The following is a 12,772-nucleotide window of genomic DNA, read 5'->3' on the forward strand; positions in this document are numbered from 1 at the left end:
GAACTGATCATCGGATTATTGCTCAGATATTGTGGTTTTGCCGTGGCTGAATTTACGAAAGTTGGCATGGTGTATGATCGCTGGTGAAAATTTTAGAATATGCGATGTCAGTGCGCGTTAAAGAACCCCAGGTGGTCAAAATTTCCGGAGCAATTCCCTACAGCATCCCTCATAGCCTTAGTTGCTTTGGGACGTTAAACCCTGATAAACTGAAACCAGAGTATTCTCGGACTTGCAAATACGAATATGAACTGAACATCAAACGTATTTGGTTCATGTTCAAAACTTCGAATATTCGCATAGCCCTAATGATATGCAGTGGGCCCTCAGGGTAGCCGACTGTATCCCAAGAGAAGGCAAGCGTAGCAGGGGATGTGAGAGACACAGGTGGGCGGATCAGGTTGGGTAGTTTGCCGGGCCAAGGTAGTTGCAGCTGGCTGAGGGTGGTGTTTATTTATTTATTTATTTATTTCATATACCCTCAGGGCCATTGGCATTAGAGAGGGGAGTGGTTACAGGAAAAAAATAAAAGCATAACAATACAATAAACGAAATGGGGCTATTATCAGAAAAGTTGCAAATGTGTCTAATCATACAACGTTAGCTAAGGCGTTCTTGAAAAGCTGGTGATCTTTGATGGTTGCTGTTGGTGCGGGAAGGTGATTCCACTCTGCTGCTGTTCGAGGTAAAAACGACTGAAAGAAAGCGTTAGTTGTGCAAAATGGGACACCTACTTTGTAGGCATGATCTAATCTTGATGATAGGTGATGCGGGGGAGAGATTAATTCACTGCGCAGGTGTGGATGATGAAACATCTTATGGAATAGGCAGATACGAAACATTTTGCGACGTGAAGGTAAGGATGGCAGATTAAGGCTTGATTTCAATGAAGATATGCTAGCGGTCCTGTTATAGTTGGAGAGAATGAAGCGGGCTGCGTTATGTTGGACCATTTCTGGTGAGTGAATAAGGTTATCGTGATGAGGGTCCCAGATGGATGCGGCATATTCTAGTTTTGGACGTATTAATGTCTGGTACAGTAGCAGTTTGAGGGATGAAGGAGCTCTGGCGAAGTTGCGGCGGATGTAACCCAGCGTACGATTGGCGCTGTCAACTGTGCGTGTGATATGTGGAGACCAAGTGAGAGTGGAAGTGAATTGGAGATGAAGTGAAGAGGCCTTTGTCTTGCAGTAGTGTTTGGGCCGATGATGGTGCCTGACACGTGCTGATGTGTTTTGCAGGTGGGACATGCAGCGGATGCGGGAGGAGCAGCAGATGGAGCGCCTGCGACGCAAGCAGCTCCGCTCGCAGCCGGAGGCAGAGCAGCGGCCGCCCGCCTGCCCCCGCTCCTTCTGCGGCCACCTACGGAATGGTGGGTCGCACTCCAATCTCTGGCCACTGTGTGCTGAAACAGGGGGGAGAGGGGGATTCACAGGCGCAGTCACTTACACTCTGTCGCCGTAAAATTTGCGAGCGAACATGCACGATTTGCCAGAACTGCGAGGTATTCAAGCAGGGAAATACGCGCTCCCCCTTGCTTGAGGCAGCAGTCCAGCCTGTCAGTTGCGAGGTGAGTGCGCTGATTGAGGTACAAGCTTGCACCACTCTCTCTCTGTTCACGGATGGTGAGTTGTGTTGCAGACCCCATCGCCAGTGCCAGTGGAAGGTGGGGTGTGAGGATTGCGCTGGTATTGCTTGGCCACTCTACGCTGACGCTCGGCTGTTGCGGACGAGTGCTCGCCGATTGGACATACTGTCTCCGTGGTAGTTGCACAGAACTTGTGCAGAGCACGGGGCAAAAGAAGGGACGTGGACCTTTCTTCCACCCCGTCATGTTCTTTATCCCTGAGCTTGCGCATGCTAGCTGCGTTTACATGAAAATGGAGGCTTGGCAAATGTCGTACTAAACAGTTTGATGTTTATTTCCTAAAATTTTATTACATACTTCAGGTTGCCTACTGTGCATGAGCCTTTACATCTCCTCTAATTGTTCTCTCTGAAAAAGTGAATTCCTAATCTGGGAAGCACTTGCAAGGGAGGCTTGCTCATTCTTTTGTGCTGGTGTAGTCCTCGACACAAAAAGCTCACAATTTACTGTTTCTCAATGCTGCATCTTCAATAAATTTGGGAACATAGCTGCTTCTCGATAAAAGGGGGCGTTTGTGGCAATGGAAAGGCCCATCGTTGTTGCGCGTCTACGTGAATGCCCGCGGCCCCCTCTCACAGCAGCTTGTCTCTGGGGCATCCCCATCGGGAAGTTTGTGATGAAGGCTGACAATGCCTATTTGTTGGCCTACTCTTCTCCTTGTTGCAGTGCCCGTGTCTTTGTCTCGCCTTGCATGCAGCTTACTGTGCTGCTTTCCCTTGCACACAGCATGCTGGCTGGATCATCAGGCTGCGGTCAGAGAGACCATGCCGCTCTGCAGCTTTGTGACTGATGTCATTTTAACTGTGTTTTGGGTTGCACATGCTGTAATCTCGCCCTAACTCCTCCGCAGACAAGTTCCTTTCCTGAAGTTCGCGCTGCCAAAGCTTGAGTGCATTAATGCTGTTGTTGGCCCAAATCAAGCTAACCTAACTAATGCCCCTGGGTTATTTCATAATCATGCTGAAAGATTCATTCTTTCTAATTAGTCCTACAATTCAGGCATTTTAGCATTGCAACCTGGACTAAACTAAACCCATCCCTGCTTCTTGGCATAACGTAGTGCATCTTTAGCCTGTCCGTAAATTTTTCCATTCTTTACCTTCTGACAACTGCATCACCTGGCGTAAGGCAGTGTGTCCCCCACAGGCTTGTACTATACTACCTTTCTGCGGTCATTTTTGGTCGGCACAACATGCAAGAGCACCCAGTAATCTAGCCGTTTTTTTTTCCAGCCTCAATGATCTCACGTGTCCACCTGGGGGGACACATGAGCAGCTTACATTCATGTTTATTTTCCCCAGCACAATTGATAAAAGTAAGCGCTGTGTCTGCCTTGTCTTGACTCTCTGTTCACTGGTGAGTTGTGCTGAGCGTGCAGATCTCTTTCCCCCCCGAGCGCAGCTGACGTGCGATTGTGGTTGTGTGACCGTTCCTTGCAGTGCATCGCATCGAAGTCGTCGAGGCCTTGCCAGTGGTTGCCTTCGGACAGCCCCTCCCAGAGCTGGAGCCAGGGTGAGTGTTTCTCTCGGGGGCACACGTACGTGTGTCCGTTCAGGGCACTGCTCTTTGGCCAGTGGACTTGGAATGTGGGGTCCTGGGCAAACCCATTGGAGGCCTCAGAAGGCGCTGCTGGGGTCTTCTCATCTTACTTATCTTATCGTACTTATCTTATACTTAGTTCTTATCATACTTATCTTATCATACTTATCATGCTTATCTTATCATGCTTATCTTATCATGCTTATCTTTAGCAGGATGATGAGACCAAGGGAAGCTGCGTGTAGTAGTTATTCGAGACCACCTTCACCACTTTATTCAAGATAGGAATTAATAGGGGAAGCAACGGAACTAGGCTCCACATTGTAGCACTAGAAATCAGGAGGAAGCTCAAAAAAACAAAAACAAATTTGGAGGGCCTTTTTAGCCGCATTCTTAACCCTTTGACACGCCATTGGTTGTTTCCATTGAAATTAAATACTTTCCCCCTGAAATAGCATATTCAGGCCTTAAAGGGCAACTGCACCACTTTTTGAGAATTTTGCGATATTGAAGGATTCAAATCTCTATAGGCTGTAAGTAAAGCATGGCAAGTGTATTTGCACTCGCATTTAAAATAGTGACATAATAGACGATTGAATTTTGCACTTCTCCTCAATGCACTGGAAGAGTGTGGGTAAGTTCATTGTGATGTCATGGAAGGTATTGTTTTAAATTACTGCTGCTGTCAGCCACACCCCGCCGTGCCTTGCTGGATGCTGCCAAACAATGCTTGGTGGGCATTGCCTTCGGTGGCGTTGTTGTTTTTTTTTTTCCTTAAAGCAGGTGTTTATCTGTTGTAAGTGTACCGATGCCTTCAATGACGTCATCATGTGCCCCCTAGTTGGCGTTTGTTGTGCGCTGCAGAGTAGCTTGAAGACCGTCATGATTTTAATCGGCGATTACGTCACCAGTTCAAATGCTAGGCCCGAAGAACTTCGCATGCTTTACCTACAAGTTTCACACATTCGACCGTCTTAAGCTTGTCGGTTTGTAAAACCTATGCAGTTACCCTTTATGAAAGACAGTTTGTTAGTTTTTCATCGCAGAATACCAGTGGTTGTTTTTTTGCAGGGATGTGCAAAATTTCGTACAAATTGTCATAACTGTTGAAAATAGCAACGTTGAATTGCCACAACTTATCAAGTAAACACCCAAAGGATTGTGGAAATAATTTCTATTTCGAAGGTGGAAATTAAGCTTTGAATTAGGAACAAAGATGATGTTACTACCAGTGGTAAAATACGCAGGCGCAAAAATGCCAGACGACATGGTACCCTACACACTGTTTCACTTGATATTATTAACTGCTTTCACTGTATGGCAAAAAAACCCCAGTTAATTACGAGATGAAGAATGCAAAATTCACCTGTAACGAAGAAATTGCTGTTAGGTGCAGCCCGCTCTTAGAAAAAGGTGTGAGCTCACTTTGTACACAATTGTATACCTGGTGTTTACACAGACTTTACACAATTCTTAAAAATAGGCGCTTTGAGTTAGAAGAGCGCTTTTGTTGGCATAGCTGTGATGTGTACAATGAGTGTCTAATGTTGTTCTTGTGGTTTTTCTGCCAGAACTCCGGTCGGAACCGGTTCCATTGACATTATATGTTATGCACATGTCATCGCCTTCTAGAATGTTCAAGTGCCTCCCATTGGATTGTATAGGATTATATTAGTCCAAATAACTAATTCACCTTAATCTTTTTGGCGGACTTCCAAAGTTTTGGAGATCCTTTGGAATTTTCGGGGATGGGCCGGTTTGCAAATTTTAGTAGTCCTCAGGTTTTCGAATTTGACAGTGCCCTATGATTGGTCTGCTGGTGGTCGGGTGGTGTTGGTGTCGTCAACGAACCCCTATGGGCAAAAAGAAGTTCAACTCCAAATATAGGCTGACTCTGCTGTAGCTCAAATGCGCTGAGGAAAGGGAGCAGTTAAAAAAAAAAAGTAAATTGTCAATGGTAAAAGTGCGGGGTGGGTTCGTTATGTGAGTGCGGTTCATTAAGCGAGTAAGTGCATACTTTTCACACCATGAAAAATTTTATAATTGGCAATATATGGTAACCAGTGTACCAGGAATTACTAGTACAGACAGTGGAAAAAAACAACTTTCCAGGTGCTCACGAGAAAAAAAGAAAGCCATTTTCTAGTACGGCGGAGCACACACATGCAGTTTTGCAGTGGCTTCGCTGGTGAGGCATTGCTGGTAGCATGGTAGGAAGAAAGGTTGGCAGTCAGCACGCGCAGAAAAAGAAAAATCTGTACGGGAGTGTAGGTTCAGTTCTCTGCCAGCCCCGAGCTTTGGAAAAGTGCTGCATTGAGGGGTAAATTCCTTCAGAGACATGCGTAACCAAGTGAAAAATTGGCACAATATGCCAATATGACTTGGGAGCTTTTACGACAAGCTTGCGATTGGTGTGTTCATCAAGGACGATCGCTGTGTGGTCCTCGTGTGGTGGTGCAGGGAATTCTCCGTGCCATGGCTTTCAAGGCAAGGCGAGCATCACAGAACAGTGGACCGATCTCGTGCAAGGCATCGGAAACAGCTTAGCGGGCCGTGGAGGTAGCGGTTCGAGGAAAGTAATGTGAGTACTCGCTTGGGGGGGACGGACCTCCTGTTGGGAGCTGCGTCATGTAGAGTGCTGGTGCGTAATCTCTGTGCATTAAGGGGGGGGGGGGGGGGATGCGGCTTTGAAATCCAAAAAATTGCTTTCGATTTTTTAGTGATTGTGGTATCTGTTTCTACACCTCATTTTTTTTTTAGCCTGCCCCAAAGTTCCATTGCTGAAATTGGCCGGGAAATACTGAAAAAAAAAAAGTTGTTTCGTAAAGCATGACAGCTCTGTATTGCTTGGAAATGCTAGAAAAATGGGTGTTTTTGTTCATTGCGGTTTTCTACTTATACTTCTTTTCACACATCAGGTGCAGCGCTGTCAAAACTAGCGCTCTTTTTTGCGCTGCTTACATCCGTGATCAAAAAGTATTGCATTTCGTGTGGTGAGTGCAAAATACTAAATGGTTTGCCTGCAGACTTGTTAAATGTGACATTTCTCATGAGCTTGATTAAATGAGCGCTTGTTGCTGATGACGCGCTGTTGTTTTAGACCACTCGGCCACAAAACAAGCGCGGAGTAACACGCCTTCCTTTATTTCTTCGTGCGGATTACCTCCATACCTTTCACAGCGTTGCACGTGATGTCTGAAACGCTGTATAAGATACTCGCCTTGAGGAGCAGGTTTCTTCACGACTGTTTATCTATTTTGACCCTGTTTATCTTTTGCTACAGTCCTAGGGCAGCAGTCGGGACATTCTTCGTCGATTTGTGAATTCTAAATTTCTTGTATGAAATTTTCTTCTCCCTGTAGATATGTTAAGGGGGGATGAAGGTCTTAAAAACTTGTTTTTTTTATTTTTCAACACAACTTGTTGAAACTTGGCACACAGGTGTATCATAGAGTGCCGATTTCGAACATGCATTTAGATCTCAAATATCTCACCTGGAAGAAAATTTATCGCAAATTAACATCTAAATTAGGCCATTTCTTATGGGCCTTTATAGTAATTTATGAGTTAAAAAAGCTTTTTTAAGAATATGCAAGCATTTCCAAAGGTCCACCACACATGCTAAAGCTTTCTTTTTTCCTTTAAACATGATGTATTAGCAATTAGGCCAAGTGTGGGCTAATTACTGCCACATCATTTTTTCTTTCCAACTTTGTTATTTATTTATGATCAGCAAAACTATTTTACAGACATTTTGCTAGCTTTAGGATGTGTTTTGGGCCTTGGCAAATGTCTGCTTATTCTTAAAAAATCTTTGTTGAACTGATAAACTGCTATAAAGGCCCGTAAGAAATGACCTATAATTACGATATTTTATTTTGCCATGCATTTCGTTCCAGCTCAGACAACTGAAATCTAAATGCATATTTGAAATCAGCATTCAATGATATACTTAGGTGCTAAGTTTTAGAAAGATATGTTAACAAATAAAAAAAAGCTTTTAAGACCCTTATCCGCCCTTAACAGACACTGCCTCATAAAAATTCAAAATAAAAAAGTTCACGCTTTGCAAGGAAAAAAAAATTCCAAGAATGTCTTGACCGTGTGCCACACTTTCTTAGCTCTTAGTGCCCGTTTCTTACAGCGTATAATGGGATCCAGGTATGTTTCGAATGTAGAAGCCCAAGAGTTGCAACAGTAAGCGGGGTAGGTGTGGAAAATCGAGTAGTAGATAATTCTCAAAACAGATATATATCAAAGTGCGCTCTGCTGCTAAGTAGAGCATAACATTATGATGCTATTAATTTGGAACGTACTTACTTGGTCAATGCGTGCTTTCCAGCTCGAGGTATTGTCTAACCCCACGCCTAGATATTTTATTCTGTCAACTTCTTCCAACAGACAGTGTTTGAAATAGATATTTAGTAAATGTGTGTCAGTATGTCTGTGTAGAGAGCGGAATACTATGTATTTTGTTTTAAAGGTGTTTAGTGTTAAGCTATTTATCCGTAGCCACATTGACAGGTTTATTAGTTCTTCATTCATGATGGTGCGCTTATTTGTTCCAGTGTTTTTCCAGAAAAAAGAAGTGCAGTGTTGTCAGCAGACATGATGGGTTTAGATGCCCGCATAATTGAGGGTAACTCACTAACATAAAGTGAAAACAAAATTGGCCCTTAAGCTGAACCGTGAGGAACTCCTGTTAAAAATGTAAGGTGTGAGGATGAAAATTTGTTTATACAAACATACTGTTGACAGTTCTGTAAATAGCTAGCGAAAAATCCGGGAGTTCTTCCTCTAAATCCGTGCTGCTGCAATTTGTTCAACAAGATTGAATGCGCTATGGTATAGAAAGCCTTCTTAAGGTCCAAAAATATAGCTAAATCACCGTTGTGTAGACTGCGTTAAATTTATTACCGCTGTCGCCATTGACCTTTAGGTACTCGCGCCCCTCAGTCGTAAAACGGTGGTGCGGCCTCACGAAAAGAAAGAAAAAAGAAGCCTGCAGGCATGAAAAGGATGCTCTGTTAACTAGGGATAACGCTGATGAAAAAAGACAGGTGTATGAAAGGATGCACTCGCTGACATGTTGAAGTGGTCGAACGGATCGCTTCTCTCAATCGTTAAGTGGCGCTTAGGCAAAGCAGCCTCAGGGAACATCTAAGGCGTGGAGGGCAGCAAAACATCTGCGAGCACAGCGGAGCGAGGCCGGGAAGGCCAAGCGACGCGAAATGACGCTCGTGAAGCGGGAGACGACCAGAAGAGAAGGGTCAAGCTGTTTTGTTGCACACCCACCCAGGAAGCTCAGGGTAGGGTATGGAGAGGGTGGAAAAACATCAAGAAAAATAACTGAGGTGAGGAAGGAGAACGAAAAAAAAAAGCACGACGAAACATCGCGAGGAGACCCCGCCGCTCCCCTCTCCCTCCCTGTGAAATATTCCGGGTAGCAAGAAGCAAGAAAAGAATCCATTCCAAGGCCAGGTCATGACGTAGACATGTGACGTACTCCACGACTCCCACTAACATCGGAGGAGGAGGGGTGCTTTTCACTTGAGAAGGCTAGTCGACGAGGCGCTCAAGAGAAAAAGAAACTCGGGGAGGTGCTTGCACTGTAGCCTGCTCACTTGCCTTCCCATATTTGTTTGTTTGGTAATTTGCATTACCTTTTGCATTGATTGATTGAAAGGCTTTTATTTTGAGAGGAAGACATAAGGCCGGTGTATGGGGAACAGGGGGAAGAGCATTAGTCACACAGGTCCGAGTCAGTATACCGTCCATTTTACTACTGCTGTACTTTAGTCGGCACCCCTACACCGCCCTGATCAGGCCACTTTGGCTCCCATATGCAGCAAATTTGAGCTTTGCATTGAGTTTGTTTTTCTGTTGTCACAAAAGCAAACTTATGTTGAAAGTCAGTGCGTGAGCCATAACTTTATTCTTCACTGTCTGTCATCCTGTTGCAGTGTTTATTTTTTATACCAGGAGTTGTCAGCAACTCACGCTAAAGTTGGTCTTGGTAGAGATGTGACCGGAAAAAGTGACCGTCTGGTTACTGCTGTGTAAAGTGAGATTCAGCAACAGCTGTTTGCAGAAGCTAATTCATTGTTCACTGTGCACAGGAGCAAACAGGGCAAGCATAAGTGTGCACTCAGAGTCACTCCCCTTTTCTCTGTCGTCCGCGTTACGCCGCTGCTGGAGAACTGGCATTAACAGCCGTCGCTGTAAAAGGGCGGGTTAGGATAAGCGTGCAGGCCAGGCCGAGAGCAGTGAGTGGTGGCTCAAATACGCAGTGATCCAGCAGCTGCCAAGGTTGTGTGTCAATGTTTTTGGATGCATGTGTGCATTTGTGCTTTGCACTCTGCAATGGAAGAGCAGTGTGTGTGACAGCATGCCCCGGGGGGTTGTTGGGGGTGCTGCAGTGTGTGCAGGCTCGTGACACTCACCGCAAGGACTGCGGCCTGATGAGAGCCTTGCCCCAGGACTGAGCCCCTGGGCACAGGAGCTGACTCTCGTTATGTTGGCCGGCCGCCAAGCAGCTGCTGCGCCGTGATGGGACACCGCCGACCCCCCTCGGGCCCCGTGCACTACGAACACCACCACGCACGTGCGTTTCCCGCTGCCCTCGGGTCAAGACGGCGACGAGCGAATAAAATGGACGGCACTGCCCGCCACCCCACGGACCTACCGCTCATCGTGGCTGCCCCGCTCTTGGGGTAATGAGAAAAGACGTGTCTGTGGAAGCGACATTAAGGTGGTGGAACGCTGGTCGATCCACCGCCTTGGGTTGCCCGCGAACAATAAGCTGCAGCGGCGCGTCGTCCTAACCGAGGTGTTGGAAGGGACTTCCAAGACCTCGGTTGCGGCGAATGAAATGTTGAGGCAGCCAAGGTGTTGAGACCTTTGCAAGTCCCAACACATTGGTTCCTTTGGACGTAATTTTTGAAAATGTGCTTGGTGTCCTCTGATCAAAATGTTGGAATGACGACCCTCCACTTCCAACATCTTGGTTCTCGCAAGAATGCTGAGAGTGTTGACATGCCAGCAAGGAGTACTTGGAAGCCCAGCGAGGTGCTGGAAGGCCGACCAACTTCCAGCACCGCGTTTGGTGGCCAGCCTATTGCGAACCTCTGTGTGTCCTTTCCTGCTCTGGTGGACTATGCTAGTGTCACAACTTTGTCACATCCCTGAGTGCAGGGTGGGCACTTAGCGTGCCAATAAATCTGTGCTTTCTCTTCTTACGCATGCTCAGTGTCGCAACCTATAGACTTGGTGGCACAACGGTAGTCTGTTTCTGAATCGGCTTTTGGGGTTGCGGCACATGGAAGGAAAAGTATGCACAACACTACAGAGATGTACACTACAGAGGTGCAGAAGAGGAGAACACGGAGGGGCACTGATGGCAGACAGGGAGTACGGGCCCCTGTTCATACCCTTCTCAGTTGCGGGGGGTATGTACCCTAACCATGTAATGCCCGACATATCACGTATGATGCAGTGATAAAAAAGCGTGAATAATTTTCAGTTCTGCTCACAGAACTACATCAACATACATAATTGCAGAAACAGCTGATTTTAACATAGGATCAGTCACAGCAATGCCAACGTGTCGGCTGCCAGAGATGCCTGCTGAAAGATGATTTCATGAAAAAGGTATGACTAACAGGAAAATCGCGCAAAGGTATCTCTGGGTGCACTGCTGCAGTAGCAAGGGGTGAAGCAGTTTTGAATTTTGCTCTTGATGCACAGCATGTGCTTGCATATTTGTGCACATTCATAAATGATAAAAGATAGGTAACTTTAATTATGCTTTAATCGTTTTTCTTTATAGATCTCCCAGTTTTTTTTTTTGCATTTCTACGTTGAAGTCCGGGACCACAAGTGTTAAATTATTACAAGCACTCTTTGTTCATCCCATGTTTTCAATGCCTGGGCATTGCGGGCTTAATGGGTTGGGTTGGGTCAAGTTTTAATGGGTATCAGATCAAGCCCTGCTGAGTTTGGGTTGAACTGTACATCTAAATTTTTTAAACTTCAGTACTCTTTCGCGGGTGCTCAAGTTAGTTGGAAATCCCTATCATCTGGGCTACTTCTCTTTTATGCTGCCCACCACAATTCCCATAAACACCCGCCGTGCTGGCTCAGTAGCTTTGGTGTTCAGCTGCTGATCCCAAGGATGTGAGTTCGATCCTGGCCACGGTGGCTGTATTTCGATGGGGGCAAAATACAAAAATGCTCGTGTGCTTTGTGTTGTGAGCACATGTTAATGGTCTGGAGCCCTCCACTGCAGGGTCCCCCATAGCCTGACTCGCTTTGGAGTATTGAACCTCGCAATTTCGGCAAGCAGAGGCAGCTGTCAGCTTGCAGCACGCATCATGCAATCTAGGAACACTCACACACTCTGAATGGAAAGGAGTTAAAAAGGGAGTGAGCACACGTCCCTTTTATATAAGTGTCCTAAAGGAAACTTACTCCCTTTTCACTCCCATACAGACGGATTCGGGCTGAGAGTGCAGTCCTCCAACGGAGGCACTCAAATACTCTTATGGGAATACAAGGAATTACGAGGGCAAAGTGACCACTTGACATGCATGACTTCTCCTGTCTTGTGCTTTCAAAATTGCCAGCCAGTAGCCACTAGATCACTGAGCCACCGCTTGTCAACCAATAATATCCATTGGATGTCCGGCACACATCTCTTCTGGATACTCTGCAAATCCATGAAATATCTCTGAATGTTCACTAGCCATTTGTGTGAAAGCCGGGGATAATTGCCCTGGTAGTCTATAAGTGTCTGTGGTGGATAGTCGGTGGACACTCTGCCTGGACAACCCATAGAGTTTCTTACTATTACCTAGAGGGAAAGCTGGCGGTGCTGCACTTCAGCCACCATGGACGCTCAAAGCATCATGGGGCGGTGAGCTACTTGTTGCGGCACAGTCGTAGTTTTTCGGGAACACGGAGTGGCGCTACTAAGACGTTTCATTCTGAAAACGTTGTTTGTGTGTGCGCAGATGACTTTCGCGCAAACGCAGTGTGCAAAAACCATAGTAGTGAAAACGCATAGACACACGATGCCAATAAAAGGTTTCACTTTTCTGAAATGCCAATAAAAACCTCCTAAAGTGTTTAAGCAACAACATTTTTTTTTGAAAACTTATTTACTTTTAAAAGTGTGCCTGTTAATTACGAAAAATTAGTTTTTGTAGTGTTCATTACTTGGCCAATAGGAGAGCTAGCCATCCCTTATTTTGGGTGAACTTTGCACTTAAATGCTTTTCTACTCGTTTGTTGCAATTTACAGACAGGATATTGAACGTTAGGACATTCTTGATTATCGAATAGCGTTTATTTTTGCGTTACTTTTTGGCCAAAAGTTGAAGTTCTGCAGTCGGTAGCTCACCGCCCCATGATGCTTTGAGCGCCCATGGTGGCTGAAGTGCTCTCGAGGGGCCTCCATGCAAACTCCCATAGACGGGCTGCCAGCTTTCCCTCTAGGTAGTAGTAAGAAACTCTGCCTGGACAACCCTACCATGTAGGGTATTTTTTTGCAAAGTAGAGTGCCTTTCTCATTCCTGTTGTTGCACC

General features: G+C 45.7%; 1 protein-coding gene across 3 annotated transcripts in view; it reads left to right on the forward strand.

Annotated features, from left to right (window-relative positions):
• Positions 1 to 10,425, forward strand: part of LOC149345121 (uncharacterized) — a 52,724-nt gene extending 42,299 nt beyond the window's left edge. For all 3 annotated transcript variants that reach the window (XM_089546443.1, XM_089546444.1, XM_089546442.1), the window contains 4 exons: positions 1,242 to 1,372; positions 3,088 to 3,160; positions 5,648 to 5,768; positions 9,607 to 10,425. In XM_089546443.1, coding sequence (XP_089402569.1) covers positions 1,242 to 1,372; positions 3,088 to 3,160; positions 5,648 to 5,750 — 307 coding nt within the window. In that variant the 3' untranslated portion in view covers positions 5,751 to 5,768; positions 9,607 to 10,425. The remainder of the gene's footprint in view (positions 1 to 1,241; positions 1,373 to 3,087; positions 3,161 to 5,647; positions 5,769 to 9,606) is intronic.
• Positions 10,426 to 12,772: the final 2,347 nt, after the last annotated feature.

Source organism: Amblyomma mixtum, chromosome 5 (assembly GCF_055824585.1).
Source record: "Amblyomma mixtum isolate Tamu chromosome 5, ASM5582458v1, whole genome shotgun sequence".
Lineage (NCBI taxonomy): Eukaryota > Metazoa > Arthropoda > Arachnida > Ixodida > Ixodidae > Amblyomma > Amblyomma mixtum.